The sequence below is a fragment of the Macrobrachium nipponense genome, chromosome 28 (genome assembly GCF_015104395.2).
Source record: "Macrobrachium nipponense isolate FS-2020 chromosome 28, ASM1510439v2, whole genome shotgun sequence".
In the NCBI taxonomy this organism is placed as follows: Eukaryota; Metazoa; Arthropoda; class Malacostraca; order Decapoda; family Palaemonidae; genus Macrobrachium; species Macrobrachium nipponense.
In genome coordinates this window covers 63,587,954-63,605,007 of record NC_087217.1, presented here as the reverse complement: position 1 = coordinate 63,605,007, position 17,054 = coordinate 63,587,954, and the positions used below count along the sequence as shown (strand labels likewise).

General features: G+C 38.6%; 1 protein-coding gene across 1 annotated transcript; it reads right to left on the bottom strand.

The window, feature by feature from the left end:
* Positions 1 to 5,250: 5,250 nt before the first annotated feature.
* On the bottom strand, positions 5,251 to 15,082 carry LOC135201822 (apolipoprotein D-like). Its single transcript, XM_064231096.1, has 5 exons — positions 15,041 to 15,082; positions 14,499 to 14,616; positions 13,101 to 13,326; positions 6,709 to 6,860; positions 5,251 to 5,805 (listed from the first exon to the last, which is right to left on the bottom strand). The coding sequence occupies exons 2-5, from the start codon at positions 14,613 to 14,615 to the stop codon at positions 5,644 to 5,646; spliced, it is 657 nt and encodes a 218-aa protein (XP_064087166.1). The 5' UTR covers position 14,616; positions 15,041 to 15,082; the 3' UTR covers positions 5,251 to 5,643.
* Between the last annotated feature and the right edge of the window lie 1,972 nt (positions 15,083 to 17,054).

Below are 17,054 nucleotides of genomic sequence, written 5' to 3'. Positions count from 1 at the left end.
TGAAAAAGTTGGCAAAGGTGGGGATTTTTGCAAGTTATTTGTCCCCAATTGGGTAAAGGAAGTTTCCCTACCACATCATCCGCTACGAGTATAATAACTATTGATATCAAATTCTGATAGAAAGAAACAAAGTTTCAACAATAATAGCAATATTAATATCGATGGTGCTGCCAACGAACTTCACCTATATAATTTTTCAATGGCTTCAGGACGCTAAAAAAAAAAAATTTAATAATCAAAACTTGTATTACTTAAACTATTATTAGGATCTGTAACCAAATTACTAGCAAAAGTGTGAAATGAAGTCTTGTCCAAAAGTTGGAACTCATAATAAATTGTCCCTTGAGAGAGAGAGAGAGAGAGAGAGAGAGAGAGAGAGAGAGAGTGAGAGAGAGAGAGAGAAACTATTGTTGAAGGCTAAGGGAGCTTTATACGGCAGAAATTCCCCTCATAAAAAGAAGAAAAAAAATTCACAGAGATAGTAGTAGCTCGACGGATATAGAGATTTTTGTTTTCCTTTTTTTGAAGGGAGATAGAACGATCTCATACTTCCGCCTTTCTGCATATTTACTGTAAGGGCGATTCATCTCTACTTTGTTCACATGGCGGAATATATAGTATATACACGTATATATATATATATATATATATATAATATATTAGATATATGTGCTATAACTATATATATATATATATATATATATATATTATATATATATATATATATATATATGCATACATATGTGCATACGTTTATCTATATATATATATATATATATATATATATATATATATATATATATATATCAGCGTACTTAGACTGAGAACCATGACTAAAGAAAATTATGGTTTGAGTACGTGAACATGTCTCAAGAACCCATGGTCGTGAATCAGCTCAGCCTGTACAAATAATATGCATACAAACATGCATACACGCACACATATCCTTCTATATTATCTATCTGTTCACACATATATTTTTATATGTATGTACGTCATAAAATCCACGTAAGAAGGCCAGTGAAAACCGGTTTTCTCTTCTCTTCTAACTTGGATTTTTTCATATCATTAAGCACGCGGACTTTATTTGTTTTTGTTATGCTGTGTTGAAAATGCGAATGTTTGCTTGTACACACACACACACACACATCTAGCAGAGCCCTACAAAATAGAACGCAAACAGAAAACAACACCGAAATCATGCGCTTTCTCAACCCTCCCCCAACCGCCCCCCCCCCCCCCCCCCCCCCCCACCGGCCTGACCGCCTGACCACCCAACTTTCCACTGTATAATCCCGTAATCCGAATATCTGGTTTCCTACTTCTGTTTCGTTCGTTACCACCAGATCATGCGGTTTTTTGTTTTCATTATGTTTCACAAATTAAATCATGTTCTATTATGATTTTTATGATATTGCAACTTATATAGCTGTAAATAAATTAAAATTGTTCATCTTGTACTTAATGTTATTGAAATGATTTATTGCATTATTCCGGAATTGTCGTAATATTATTGTTGTATGGACGCTACATATCCGTTCGCAAACTGTATCAAAAGAAAAGGACGCTATGTCCAGATCAGCTAAATCTAAAACATGTCCAGATCAGACATTTTGAAGAAGTCACAAGTGAAGGAAAAGCTGTGGTGTTGTTTATCAGTAAATGAAACAAAGTTAATCTCCGCTTTTTTGGTCCACCAACTGAATATATATATAATATATATATATATATATATATATATATATATATATATATATATATATGTGTGTGTGTGTGTGTGTGTGTGTGTGTGTGTGTGTGTGTGTGTAAGATTATGCACTATTATTTATTTGTGCCAATAAGCACCAACAAACATGAATAATTTACTTAAAGTATTCAGTAGGCGTTTGGAATACATGGCGGTAGTAGAAATCAAGACACACACACATACACACTCACACAAACACTCATAAGCCAACAACCACTTTAGTAAATTGTTGATAACTGGTTGCTTGTGTGTTGTGCTGTTAAAGTAAAATACTGCTTAAATGTTGATTTATTGCATGTTGGATTGATTGGATAAAAGAATCCCTATGTGTCGGATTGCTGGATTAATCTATTGGGTAGATGTTTAACTCAACGTGTAACTCAACGTGTTCACTTGTCAAATTGACAAGTCTTTCACGAGCGATCTGTTTGTGAGTTTGAATTGGTATAGATCGATAAAAAAAATTAAGTATATCTTAGTTTTACCAGACCACTGAGCTGATTAACAGCTCTCCTGGGGCTGGCCCGAAGGATTGGATTTCTTTTTTACGTGGCTAGGAACCAATTGGTTACCTAGCAACGGGACCTACAGCTTACTGGGGGATCTGAACCACATTATATTGAGAAATGAATTTCTATTACTAGAAATAAATACCTCTGGTTCCGCATTGGCCGAGCCGAGGATCGAACTTCGGACCACCAGATTAGTACCCGAGCGCGAAATCCACTAGGCCAACGTGGAACTGATACAGAGCGATAACTGATACCAAGTTGCTATAGAACAACATTTCATTTTGTCTTATTTCCACAACGCCAGATTGTTAAACGCTGACTTGTTAATGTGCAAAGTTGCTCGAATATTGAATTGTTCATGGACTCAGTTGCTAAAACATTACAATTTTGATGTGGGAGGCGGCTTCAAGAGTGAAAAGTTGCTACTGAATCGAGTTGCGGATGTACTATGTTATTTGTCGAGTTACAATGTCAAGTATTACAATGACTGGTAGCTGTATAATGTTTCCTGGTGTGATTAATAATTTCTGTTGAGTGATATATTTCGCCGTAATAATGTGTTATGTTATTTTTCCAGCTAGATCTTTTTGGACTCTGCCCAATAATGATGCTAATGAAAGAGAGAGGGAGTGAATTATACATTTGCCATATATATATATATATATATATATATATATATATGTGTGTGTGTATGTATATGTATATATATATATATTATGTATATATATATATATATATATATATATATATATATATATATATATATATATAGGACCATGCGAGTGCGCAAATATAATTTTATTGATTGTAACAGGATTTAGATATCAGTCATTAAAAACTGACGTTAAATAAACCTGTGAATCCTGTTCCTATAAATATTCAAAATAATATTTGGAATTAAGCTAAATAAAGTAAGCTACCATACAAATATGCTAAAAAGAGGCAAAATCGACCATCTCACCCTTGCGATTTGCATGTGTGTGGTTCTGCGCTCTGCCGAGCAATGTCCAAATAATCACGTAGTTTGGAAAACGTACAAAACATCGCGTTTCACGAAAGCATCAAGGTCGATTTTCATCTGTGCGTAAAGTGCGGAAGTTATTTTCTGTGCTAAGGAACAACACCCACTTCACAAATGACGGAAAACTTTCCCAACATTTTTCCCCAGCGTTTCCGACTCTTATTTCCTGTTCGGAGGACCTTTTTCGTTGAAAATCACAATCATATGAAATACGCTACCAACCGTCTTTCATTTGGGAATCCTGGTTCGATTTATCTTCTATCATAATGAAATCCGAGTGGATCTTTCTTGTTTGTCCGTCCTAGGTTGGAGCAGGGTCGATAGGAGATTGGGAATGTAGGAAAGACATGACACATCCACCCTCCTCCTGTAAACCTGTTTCCCCACCCAGAGGATCGGGAGGGTAGGAAAGACATGACACATTCACCCTCCCCGTGAAAACCTGATTGTCCACCCTAGGTGGGGCTGGGGTAGGTATGGGATCAGGAGGGTAGGGGAGACACAAAACATCCATCATCCTCCTGAAAACCTGTTTGTCCATCCTGGTTGGGTCAGGGGTATGTATGGGATTGGGAGAGTAGAGGAGACATGACACATCCACCCTCCTCGTGCAAACCAGTTTGTCCATCCTGGGTGGGTCCAGGGTATGTATGGGATTGGTAGGGAGACAAAACACGTCCACCCTCCTCCCGCGAACCTGATTGTCCACCCCGGGTGGGGCTGGGGAAGGTATGGGATCACGGTAGGGAAGACATGATACAGCCACCTACTCCTGCAAACCTGATTGTCCACCCCGGGTGGGGCTGGGGTAGGTGATTATCCACCCTGGATTGGGGCTGGTAGGTAGGGGATCAGGAGGGTAGGGGAGACGTGACACATCCACCCTCCTCCTGTAAAACTGTTTATCCGCCCTGTGTGGGGGCCAGCTTAGGTAGAGGATCAGGAGGATAGGGGATACATGACGCATCCAACCTCCTCCTGCGACCCTGATTATCCACCCCGGGTGGGGCCGGGGTAGGTATGAGATCGGGAGGGTTGGGGAGACATAACACATCCACCATCCTCCTGCAAACCTGATTGTCCACCCCGGGTGGGGCCAGGGTAAGTATGGGATCGGGAGGGTAGTGATAGGCCGCACCGGGTACCAGCGCAGCGTAGCAGACATCATCAATCGCATAACCCAAAGAATGTTCATTGCGCACACGGACATAATACAATGCTATTAAACATTATTACTGTTAGGCAGCCTAAACGAATATTGTTGTTTTAAAGACTGAGGTGGCCGTATGCCAGAACAGGTTATTACTCTTGAAGTACCCCGTGACTTCAACGCTATGCTTGGATTTCAACGTCGAGTCAAATAGTCTGTTTAAATGATTGTTATCGTCGTTTAAGAATGCAGTGGCCTTATACCAGAATGGGCATTTACTCCTGTAGTACCCCGTAGATTTGAATATATTTTCTTTGAATTAAACTTTCTGTCAAATTGTAATTGTCAGAATCCTGCTTCTGCCTCTTTGCCCTCTTGAGTAACACTTCCGTATTCACTGAATATCTTTCGCTTTGGCGTTTTATTTATGTAAAATCATTATAACTGACAACCAGCATCAAATCCAGTTAAGATCCTTAACCTAAATAGGATTCCCGTATTTGAGTAATCCCTGAACAATGATAAGCAGAATGCTTAAGCGGCTCTTCATATTATCAACACAAAACCCTAAACGTAAACAAAGTCCCAACCGAATTATGCTCTCAACTGATCTAATGACCTAAATTCACTTGATTAAAACAATGAGACTCGTCAGCAGGAGATTAAGGACAAAGAAGCTCGCTACATATTAATACATATATTCCGAGCTTAATCTTTGCGTCGTATTTAGGGTACAAGAGGAAATTCGCAACTTCAATGATACGCAGTATTCAGTTTGATATATAATTTTGATGACATGACCTTATACTTTATGGGCGAAACAAATCCACAGTTATGTATACGTACGTATTCAAGATAAATGTATACAGATTGAAAAGGGAAACCGACAAGTTTCCTGAAAGCTTTCTTTGCAGACTCATATTTTTAAATTACCTTTATTATTTCTAAGTTTATGATGAACCTTATGATAATGATCAATAACATAAGAATGAATTAATGGCTACATTTACCTACGTCTAGGATGAGACTATACTTGGGTGATGACAAATCTAATATGAAGATTTTGACGTTACAGAGAGATGAAAATCTATCAATAAATTAGAGTAAAGGCTCAGCAGCGATTCGGTTAGGACACTTGCAAAGATGCAGGAGCAATGTCTGGAAATTTTCCATTGTCTTCTTCTGGGGCGACGCCCTCTGGCTCATCGCCACACTACGATGAGTCTGGCACAACCCGGTCGCCTCGGAGGCCGTAGGTGTCCTCAATCGCTGCAGTCGTCGCATTATTGTCCGGCAGCTGGGTCCGGTATTTGCAGCCGCTGTGAAGGACTCTCCTGTAGTAGGCCACTTTGATGTCCGGGGCGCGAATCCTGGCCTGGGGAGAAAGATTCAGCAACATCTAGTTGAAATCTCATTTTTTTTCTTTTACTTTCTTTTATCAGTTTGGCAATTAAGTCTTTCTACTTGCAGAAAATGAGTAAGCGTTATGCTTAATTTAGTAAGCGTTAAACATTAACTCAGTTTTCGAGTATATTATGATAAGGAAGATTAATACTTTTGACTTTTGGTTCCAGTTCTGGAAAATGTGGATTTGACAAAATATGCTTCTATTCTATTCTAGTTCCTTCTATTCTTGCGATGTGGAAACCACTAAACTGGTCTGAAAAGACCTATTTCCTCGGTTTACAATGACTGCGTCAAAGTGAGAGATCTGATGACTTTAATTTGCGTCTTCTGCTGTTAGCACACTTACGAGCTATGCCCGCATAACTATGGCAGATTCACATCAACCGTGCATTTGATGACTAGGCCCATCCTTTACGACGCTCCTGATTGGCTGTTGATAAGCCAATCACAGGGCTGGAGACTCTCAGTCTCTCGAGAGAGTTCACATAGGCAGGATGTATGTTCCACCTCTCCTGAGGTATACGTTTGATAGGCGTATCCCTCAGGAGAAGTGGAACATGCATCCTGGCTATGTGAACTTTCGAGAAAGACCGAGAGTTTCCAGCCCTGTGATTGGCTTATCAACAGCCAATCAGGAGCGCCGTAAGGGACTGGCCTAGACATCAGATGCACGGTTGATGTGAATCTACTATAGCATATACAACAAGCTTTGTTATGTAGTACAGCTAGGCAAGAGAGAGAGAGAGAGAGAGAGAGAGAGAGAGAAAGTAATAGCAAGAAGAGGTATGAATATACATTTCCGGTGTGCAAACTTCTGACAAATTAAATGGCGGAAAGAGCGAACGAAATCACAGAAAATTGGCCGACTTACCATCTGTCTAAGGTCAACCCTAAGGACAGGCGTCCGTGACAGTATAAGGCCGTTCTCTTTGTGGAACACCCCTACGTTCTGACACTCGAACACTGAAGCGTAGTTCTCGTAGTCGGTGTCATGCACTGTGAATTCTGTTTCTCCTGCGATTCCTGGTTGAAAACGATACATTTATGTATATATATAGTATATATATCGAGCTACAATGTCCTTTAATATCTAATTCGCTCTACCTCGGAATTAATATATTTTCATATATGCTTAACCGAAGGGGAATTTTTTCTCGATAATAGATTTACCTGTACTTGGGCGCGAACGCAGGTACATTATAAATCCAGGAGCGTCAGTGGAAGCTATAACCACTCAACCACCGCGAGAGGCTTAAAGGTATATGTCGTCTCTCACCTCAAATACTTTCTCGCGCTTAAGTATTCGTTGGTTTGGAGACAACATCAACCCGCCTCGACTCCGGTAGTTAAGTAGCGCTTTTGACAACACGTAGCATTTTACATAAGTCATATCACATATCACGGTAATGTGATATGACTTATATATTATATATAGATATGTATATATCATATATATATATATATCCACAGTGATATAAAATTTTTCCAACAGTTGTTTCAGCCATTTTTTGGAGCAAGACCTCTTTTAGCTAAAATGCAATTACCTAGTAGTAACAATGATTCAAAATTCTTTTAAAGAAACACCTTTCTAAAAAGTAAATCCATATTAATTCTGGGTTATCTTATTTAATAGTTTTTTTCTGTATGATAAGTGTAATATTTCACAAAAGTATACCCCAAACTGGATCGTTCATTATGAGGCAGTTCAAGAAAAAAAAAAAAAAATAAATAAATAAAGATCGTTCAGGTTTCTACGGTCCACATGGAATTCTGTGGTCCTTTGGCTGAGAGCCACGGAGTAACAAATTATGCATAGCTGCCCATGAAGCATATACAATAACAGTGAGTTTGATAGCTGATAAACCTAAGGAAAGTAGTGAAATTTATCGGTAATTTGGCTTGCTTGATTGTGTAAGGTTTTATCTCATGGAATATACAAGTTGTTCTTTATATATATTTACCAATAGTTGTGCGTAACCACCAGCTGAACACGTTACCCAAATATATTTACCGCAAGTGAATGAAACTTATCGGAAAACCCTCGTAGTCGTAGACTCGCAGTCTTCTTCTTCGATTAGCTTGTGGTGGGGTTGTCAATAGACCGAGTGGCGTAAGTTAACTCAGAAGACTGAAAATGTCTCATGTTTGCGCTAAACTAACGTGGTTTTAATAATAACGAATGATACTATATCAAAATTGTAAGTTTTTCCTTCCCGTTTGACCCCACTTACAGAAAACCCAAGGCTATTCGTGAAATCTGTTCTAAATTACGCATTGCTACTGTTTTTTTTAATTTTTTTGTGCCACGCATGCGCGGCTTAGGATCAGGAATCGACTCAATCAAGATGTGATGTGTCTTTATCAATTCAACCAACAGCAAACAGTTCGAGATTAATTCAGTGATTATCATATTTGTATTGCCTCTCTGTTGAGTCACGCTCTTCATGTTCGGTCCTTGGAAAGCTTGTGCAGATAAGTGAAATATACCCGCCCGACTGTGTTTGCAATCGATGCCTAAAAGGTTCCGAGTCATTTTCGGGGGTAATGGATTCGTACAAATCTTATTCATTGTGGGCCCACTTGAAGGATCAGCAATTATTCTAGTTGCAAGCTAAACGATTTTACTGATACTAAGGATTTTAGACAAGGTAAGGCCATGTTTATGAATTTTTTTCAATGCTCATTGCAGGTGTCGGGTGAACGAGGGTGGGTTAGGTTAGGCTGGGTCAACTTCAAGATGGTTTCTTGGTGGAATTCATGGGCTGGACAGGTGTTCGAACTGTCTTAACTTAGTTTTACGAAGTGTTCGGATGATCCTATCCTGATTTTAGTTTGTTCAGACGATCCCAACCTACTTATTTCTATTATGCGTTCAGACGATCGTGGCTAATTCTTTCGCAAATTTTCTGTCAATCGGCTCATATAGCCTATCATTTGTTCTTGCACGGTAGTGGTGCTAGATTGGTAATTGCAGTTGCTTTCCTTAAATAAATAGAGGATTGTATGTATAGGGTTTCAACTATATCTTGAACACACAACTAAAGGCGGGTTACTGCATCAGGAACGGGATTGTTTAAAAGCGTCTGTAAATTTAATGGAGTTTAATCAAACTGTCAGTGGACATCAGCATTTAACGACAATATTTTAGGGAGTTTAATCATACCTTTAGTGGACATTTAACAAAACTCGTTAATTACGACAATATTTTAGGGTACACATATTGCCTGCTATGCCAAGTTGCTGACAAACCACGGAAGGGCTGACATTTAAAAGGCATGTTAATCAGCGTGGCCTTTTCATTAAGGTATCAAACAATTTGCTTATAATTTTCATTTGTTTATCCATTTTTCTCCTTTGTGATTCATTTGTTACTTTCTCATACCTTGTTTTAACGACAGGGTATTATAATGTATGGAAGCCTACTTTACAAGTTAACGTAAACGAATATTTAATTATTTTCAATACTAACAACAATAATAAGGATTTATGCCTATTAACAACTGTTTGGAGAGAAAACATTTACCATGCGTTGCAATGGCATTGGGCAACAGCATCATGTAAAATTTATCAGTATCACAATGAATTAAGTATCTCTATCGATTACGTCTCGCTACTGGTTCATTCCGCTTTCGTGTTTTTTTTCTGCCGTGTGGATGGATAACGCCCTTCATAATAGCGAGCGCGGAAATAATTTTTTTTTTTTTTGTAAGAGTGAAGGACTAGATGATATGTTTTTGTTTTTTTCCAATTTATATTATTTACTTTGATTTAATGCATGATTTAGGGTATCATCATATTTTTGAAAGCGTTGAAAATTAGTAAACTGGTCACAAAATATTATAGGTGTTTGTTGTTATCAGTTCCATTTTTTCATCTCATGAATTATTCAGGGCACTGAGCTACCATCATCATCATCAGCTGGAGAAACAATCTTCTCCCCAACACCCAATCCGTAACCTACACACACACACACACACACACACACGAAGGTAAAAAAGTATGAAGATGAATGCTGTTCTTATTCTTTGTACAAATCCCCTTGCTGCATACTACGAGAAAAATGTTATGAGCATTAAATTAATGATGGCGGAAGCTCAATGGGATGCCGTATTTAGTACTAACCCCACGGGGATCAAAGACATCGTATATTAGTATAATTTGTTGACAACACAATGTAGAAATGGGTGTATTTAATACTTTGATCCCAGGTTGGGCTAGTACTAAACACCACGTTCCCATTGAGCTTCCGCAATGTTTAGCTGGTACTAGCACCTCGGAGGTGACGCGTAGATAACAAGCCAAAGTATCATCGAATTAATCATTACGATTCTACTGTGGTAACTGCTGCCGAATTATCCTGAACGATTTAGCCTAGCATATTGTGAATACTCTAAAATACGAAAATACCCATAATCATTAAGGACCAGGCAACAGAATTTGAATTCTCTCAGCACCTTCGATGTCTTATATGTAAAATCATCCTAGGTTTATTTGGGTTCCTACGGACTGTTTATGGAATAAAAAGCAGTGTTGCTATAAGGCACTGAAATGTTCATTTGAATATAGTAATAGTAAAGAATACAATAGTTAAGTCTCCGAAATATTATTTCCGTTTTCTTTAATGTATCTCCATAGAAAATGCACAAACGACAGCGGTCCATATTTTATATTAAATTTTACTGTTTTCATAATGTGTTCATGGCGTTAGGCTTAGTATCATTGCTGGGATTATTCAGAATAAACAAACAGTCGTATGTGACATGTGCCACCGGCCCGATATAATAGAATAGAATACCAATTGTATTTTTCTATTGCTAGCATTTGTCAAGGAAGTATGCTTCATGTGCTATATTTATCTAGTTTTCTTTATGAAAAAAAAAAAATCTTTTTACTAGAATTCAACAACAGTTCGTCCTGAATTCCCAGTATAATAGCTGTCACAGATGACGTCCGTTTGCAAAAAGAAAATAGATAGATTGAAATCTATTGTTATAAGTTTCAGCAGCCATCACGGAGCAGAATTCTCACACAGCCAGTAGGCCTAGGCTATATTCGTCTTTTATGACCGGGAATTAAAATTATGCACATTTCATATCTGCTACATAACATAGCAGCAAGTTTTCTATTCCTACAAAATTTTAGTCTACTACACCTACACTTCCCCTAGCTCTCAAATATCCGAAACATTCTCTCTCTCTCTCTCTCTCTCTCTCTCTCTCTCTCTCTGCGCACCTCAGCGGCGTGGTTCGTATGGTATTAGCGTCCCACTTCGGTGGTCGCAGGTTCGAACCTCGGCCATTCCATTGAGGAGTGCGAGATGTGTATTTCTGGTGATAGACGTTCACTCTCGACGTGGTTCGGAAGTCACGTAAAGCCGTTGGTCCCGTTGCTGAATAACCACTGGTTCCATGCAACGTAAAAGCACCATACAAACAAAACAAACTCTCTCTCTCTCTCTCTCTCTCTCTCTCTCTCTCTCTCTCTCTCTCTCTCTCTCTCTCTCTCTCTCTCTCGTATCCTGAATTTTTAGCACCAACACTCCTTTATCAGCTGTATCCTGCATGCATTGTTTCATGAATAATAAGGAAGGTTATTCCTGGAGTTTGTACAATCCCCACTGTCAGCTTTTTCCTTCAAGCGTGGACAAACCATCCTACCATCGCTTCTCCAAGGCGAATTCTTTCAGCACGAAAATTTCATTCATTCGAATAAGAAATATATTAAAATTTTTAATAACACCTTTATATCACATAAAGTTTCACTACATATGTTGGATTCTCAGGATTACCATCCAGTGATTAATCTGCCAGAAAAAAACTCGGCACGAAATCATGTAAAAAATACGCCGGAGATTCTTCGGCGCAATCGAGTTTTTTGTACAGCGTATAAGCAAGGCCACAGAAAATAGATATATCTTTCGGTGGTCCCGGCTTAATACTGCATGAGCCGGGACCCATGAATCCTTAACCACGGCCCGGTGGTCGCCAGTCCTATATTATTGCCAGACACAATCATGGCTAACTTTAACCCTGAGTAAAATAAAAACTACTGAGTCTAGAGGGCTACAATTTGGTATGTGTGAGCATTGGAGGGTGGATGATCAGCATACCAATTTGCAGCTCTCTGGCCTTAGTAGATTTTAAGATCTGAGGGCGGACAGGAAGAGTGCAGACGGACAGACAAAGCTGTCACAATAGTTTTCTTTTACAGAAAATTAAATGAAAAGGAAAGAAGAAATTTCATATATAATTAAATACTAATGGTTAAAAGCGTGCTACGAAAGAACTTGATAGATCACTGAAAGATAATGTAAAAATATGACAGAATATAATGTGAACCGAATAAAAGTTAGGGAGACGTAATGGTGGTAAAAGAGGGAGGGTCTCCAAGAATGAAGAAATTGTCCCAAAGCATAATACAAGTTGAATCATTAAACGGTGATATCGTCAGAAAAACAGAATAAAGTAATATTCATATAGCCAATACAAGCATTTATGCGTGTGTGGTCGAGTTGTGCCATACTGCATAGATAGCTTTACGTAAGTAGGCAGACTGTCAATATATAATATAATATATGTATGTATAATATATATCTATGTATATATATATATATATATATATATACTATATATATATATATATATATATATATACATACATATACACAAAGTAGTACATATATGTGTATATATCCAATGTAGCACGAAGGAACACGTTCTTGAGAATATCCTTAAATCCACGGCAGAAAGGAAAGTGAAACAGGGACTTGGAGCAAGCACTTTCGTAGTACGTATATACTATGAAAGTGCTTGTTCCACGCCCCTATTTCGCTTTCCTTTCTACCGTGGATTTAAGGATGTGTATAATATATATACCTATACTTTATTCGAGCTACAAATGTCCTTTGATATCTAATTCGCTCTACCTCGGAACTGACATAGTTTCATATATGTAAACCAAATGGGAATTTTTTTAGTTGATAATAATTCCGGCCTCTCGTGGGATCGAACCACCGTCCAGCGGACAGGGACGAAATCAAGACGACAATGACGTTATCGATCCCACAAGAGGACGAAATTATCATAAACTAAGAAATTCCCATTTGGTTTACATATATGAAAATATATCAATTCCGAGGTAGAGCGAATTAGATATTAAAGGACATTTGTAGCTCGAATAATTTGTAAGAATCACGGTGATGTGATAATTATTCATATACATTTACTATGTACACATATATCCATAGAACAAACATTCACTTACCAGATATAGGCCAGTAGCTCCTCATCTTGGCAGGATTCACCTTATCACGCTGAGTAAGTGTGCCAGTGTTGAACTTAGCGTGCGAAATACCAGCAGCGTGGAAGGGCCCGTTCTCCTTGTCTTCGGCGACCCTCCAGATGTGAGGAGCCGCGTCCCTCGTGATGTTCCACGTCATACACTTCTCGCCGTCGTCGAACGCCTCGACTATGTACCAAAGACCAAGGAACTGTTCGAGAAAAAGGATCTCTCCTAGATAGTGACACCCTAAGGGTTTTCGGGGCCGTCGTTATCTAGGACTATAGTAGATTCACATCAACCGTGCATTTGATGTCTAGGCTATAGTCCCTTACGACGCCGGTGATTGGCTGTTGATAAGCCAGTCACACGGCTGGAAACTCTCAGTCTCTCGAGAGTTCACAGAGGCAGGATGTATGCTCCCATCTCCTGAGAGATACGTCTTTCAGGAGAGGTGGAACGTACATCCTGCATATGTGAACTCTCTCGAGAGAGACTGAGAGTTTCCAGCCTGTGACTGTCTTATCAACAGCCAATCATGAGCGTCGTAAGGAACTGGCCTAGACATCAAATACACGGTCGATGTGAATGTACTATAGTGTTTCTTTGGAGTCATTATCTTTATATTTACAGTGTTTTTTTGTCTTTTCAGTACTCCCCAACTTGGTTGTACTAAACACGCCGCAAAGGTGGATATATATACCCGGTTAAAACCCTTGGGAGTCACTATCTAGGAAAGATCCGAGGGCAATAGGTATCATTTTAGCATTATTATGTAAAAGTCATTTGAGGATTTCGTCAGTCTTTCTCGTTCTTTCTCGAGAATGTGACCAAGGAATGGTATAGATGCGTCTTCAGGTGTTACTTCTGGCATCTTTGCCCCTTCCTAAGTAACTCCCTTGGTGTCCTTTATATTCCTTAACCTTTTCATTTATAGTTAGTTTTCCTGGCATATACCAAAAAATGGCCGCCTCTCAGATAACCTCTATGCCAAACTCGGCACCAAGATCAGTCTAACAACATTCTCTTTTCCACATGTTTCTTTTTGTGCTTGTTGTCTGGCGTCCCTTCTCTTTGTCAGTGTCACTAGTGACATCGCCTTTTTTTTCACAGAATTCCCTCTCTAGATGTCCTTGTTCTGGAAGAAAGAAATTCCCTATGTGTTAGTTTTTCCGTACCCTTTACCCATTTCTCGACATCTCTTCTAGGTAGTTTTTACTTATATACTTTCCTAAATCCCCCTTGGTTGACACCATTTATTCTTCAAATCACCCTTTGGCCATTCTTGCCCCATTCCCCATTCCTTCTCCCCAAAACCCACAAGCTATCCGACCATGCTAGGATAGAATGAAATGCGAGAAGTTAAATTCATTCCAGTCTCACCTTATCCATTGTAAAATCCTTCATAGGAGGGGCGGAAGGGCATCTCCCCCAGAAGTACTCCGCTGACGTAGCTGAAGAAATCAGCAGCGAGAACAGGGCGACGAGGAACATCAGCATTCTGTCAGCGCCACGGATGGAAGTTGGCGAGAAAGCGGCGAAAACTGGTTAATTAGTGCTGCAAATGCCTTGAATATCTATGTAATTATGCATGTATGGAGGTCTGTCTTTCCATATGTACGTGCGCATGTATGTATGCATATATGGTAACAAGTAGAGACATGGAAGTCAGAACTTATGTTTAAAGAGCTTTGCAATTGTTTCCAACTAGAATTTAAAATCCGACGTTCCAAAAAAATTCAGATGTTAATTAATGCACGTGTTCAAACTGGAAAATGATCGTAATGTTATTGAGTAATTAAGCGTTAAATTACAGATTTATCAGGTATTAACACGCCCTTTTTTTTTTTTACTTTCTTACATTCGCCGCATTTGATTTCATGCATACCTGGAGTGGGTGGGTTTTTCAGCTCTTCGATACTTACTCGAGTCGAGCGGCTGTCCTCTTCCTTTGCGATCGTGTAGGAAACTATGGCATGCATCGGGCAAAGGAGCCCTTATATACACACTTTCATCGCAGGAACGAGTCTTTGGGGGCGTCACCAACCGGAACAGTGATATTGATATCCTTTCTTCATTTCCTTGCTTCCTGATCTCCATCCCTCCCCCACCACACACCCCCTTACCCCAAAACCTAATCACTTCCCTGTGACATCAGGATTTCCTTCCCGTGTCCTTCTGCGACTAAATGCGAGGGAGATCTGTCCTTTTTTTTTATACGCTGGTTTGAAAATTACCGTCGACAACAAAGGGCTAGCGTGTAATTGTATAAGTAGTTCGATTGCGTATCGAAAGGAATTTCGTTTTCCTTAGAAAAGAGCGTCATTTTCAGGACACGAGGTTTCCTTCAGACGACGACTCTTTTCTGTGGCTGGAGGACGCCATTTTTTTTTTTTGCCTTTTTAGAAATTTATGAAGAACTTGGTACTAGAGGCGCAAAAGTTATTTCTGACTTCTAACATTTTCCGCTAAAAACCCAAACGTCTTCATCACTTCCATCATCGTCTTCATAAAAATTGATCTTATAATAATAATAATAATAATAATAATAATAATAATAATAATAATAATAATAATAATAATAACAACAACAACAACGTGAGTCTTAGAATGTGGAAACAAATCCAGTTACGTATATGTACATTTACAAAACTATGGACTTGTTTCCCCAATGATAATAATAATAATAAAATAATAATAATAATAATAATAATAATAATAATAATAATAATTTGAGTAAGCGAATCGTGAATGGTTGAGATTTAAGCTTTTCTGGTCTGATAAGGTTTTTAGTCGGACGATCATGATGTTGACTGCATCCGATTGGTTTATTTCCCCCATTGACATTCAAGCATGTATAAAATAATTCATCCTTAATCACGGAATTTTGTTTAGTTTTTGGATATTTGCACGCTATATTATACCTATTATTAATATAATGTCTGTTGTCTATGTCTCCCTTAGGGAGATAGTGCCGTCAGTGCACCTCACTTGGTGCACTGTAGGCATTACTTCAGGTTCCTTGCAGCGTCCCCTCGGCCCCTAGCTGCAACTCCTTTCATTCCTTTTACTGTACCTTCATTCATATTCTCTTCTATCTTGTTATTCACCCTCTCCTGTCAATTGTTTCATAGTACAACTGCGACATCTTCCTCCTGTTACACCTTTCAAACCTTTCTACTCTCAAGTTCCTTTTCAGACGCTGAATGACCTCATTGGTTCCAGCGCTGGGCCATTGGTCTAAATTCTATGTTCCATTCCACTCTGTTGTCTATTTCGTTTTTATTAGCAAACCGTCCATACGAAATGTCTATGAAACTGAATCGATATGACCGTTCAGAGTGTAAACTTGAAACTCACTAGGATTCGTTTCTTCGTTGCAGTTTTGTTGAACTAAAAATTTCATGAAATTTCGTTTTCAAATTTATGAACGATCACCACATTTTTATAACCAGCTTAAGCAGATACGTCAATAATACGAGTTTTTTTTTTTTTACTATCGCGAGAGTGTATATTTCGGATTTTTTTTAACTCGTGAGAGTATATATTTCAGATTTGGACTGAAGATGAACCTAGGGAAGGGTTCGAAAGCTTTTTGTAAAGGGTTTTTAAATTATACACGAACTCGCAACATTTTTTTATGATTGTGGACCTCTAAGAACAATACGAGAGTTATTATTATTATATTATTATTGAAAGGAAAGTGAGAAAAGCTATGTCGCTGTTCAAAATAGTACACGAAATAACTGTGTTCTGAAGCTCCTTTGGTAGTGATGACATTCATATTTTGTTTTTAGTTCAAAGAACATATATGGGTGACGAATAAAACTATACTCTGTTTTTTTTCCATCTGTCCACCTGCCTGTGGTGTTTGCGTATGGTAACACTGCGTCCCGGGCTTAAGATAGGTTCGCTATGTGTAAGTTTTAGGTAAATAAA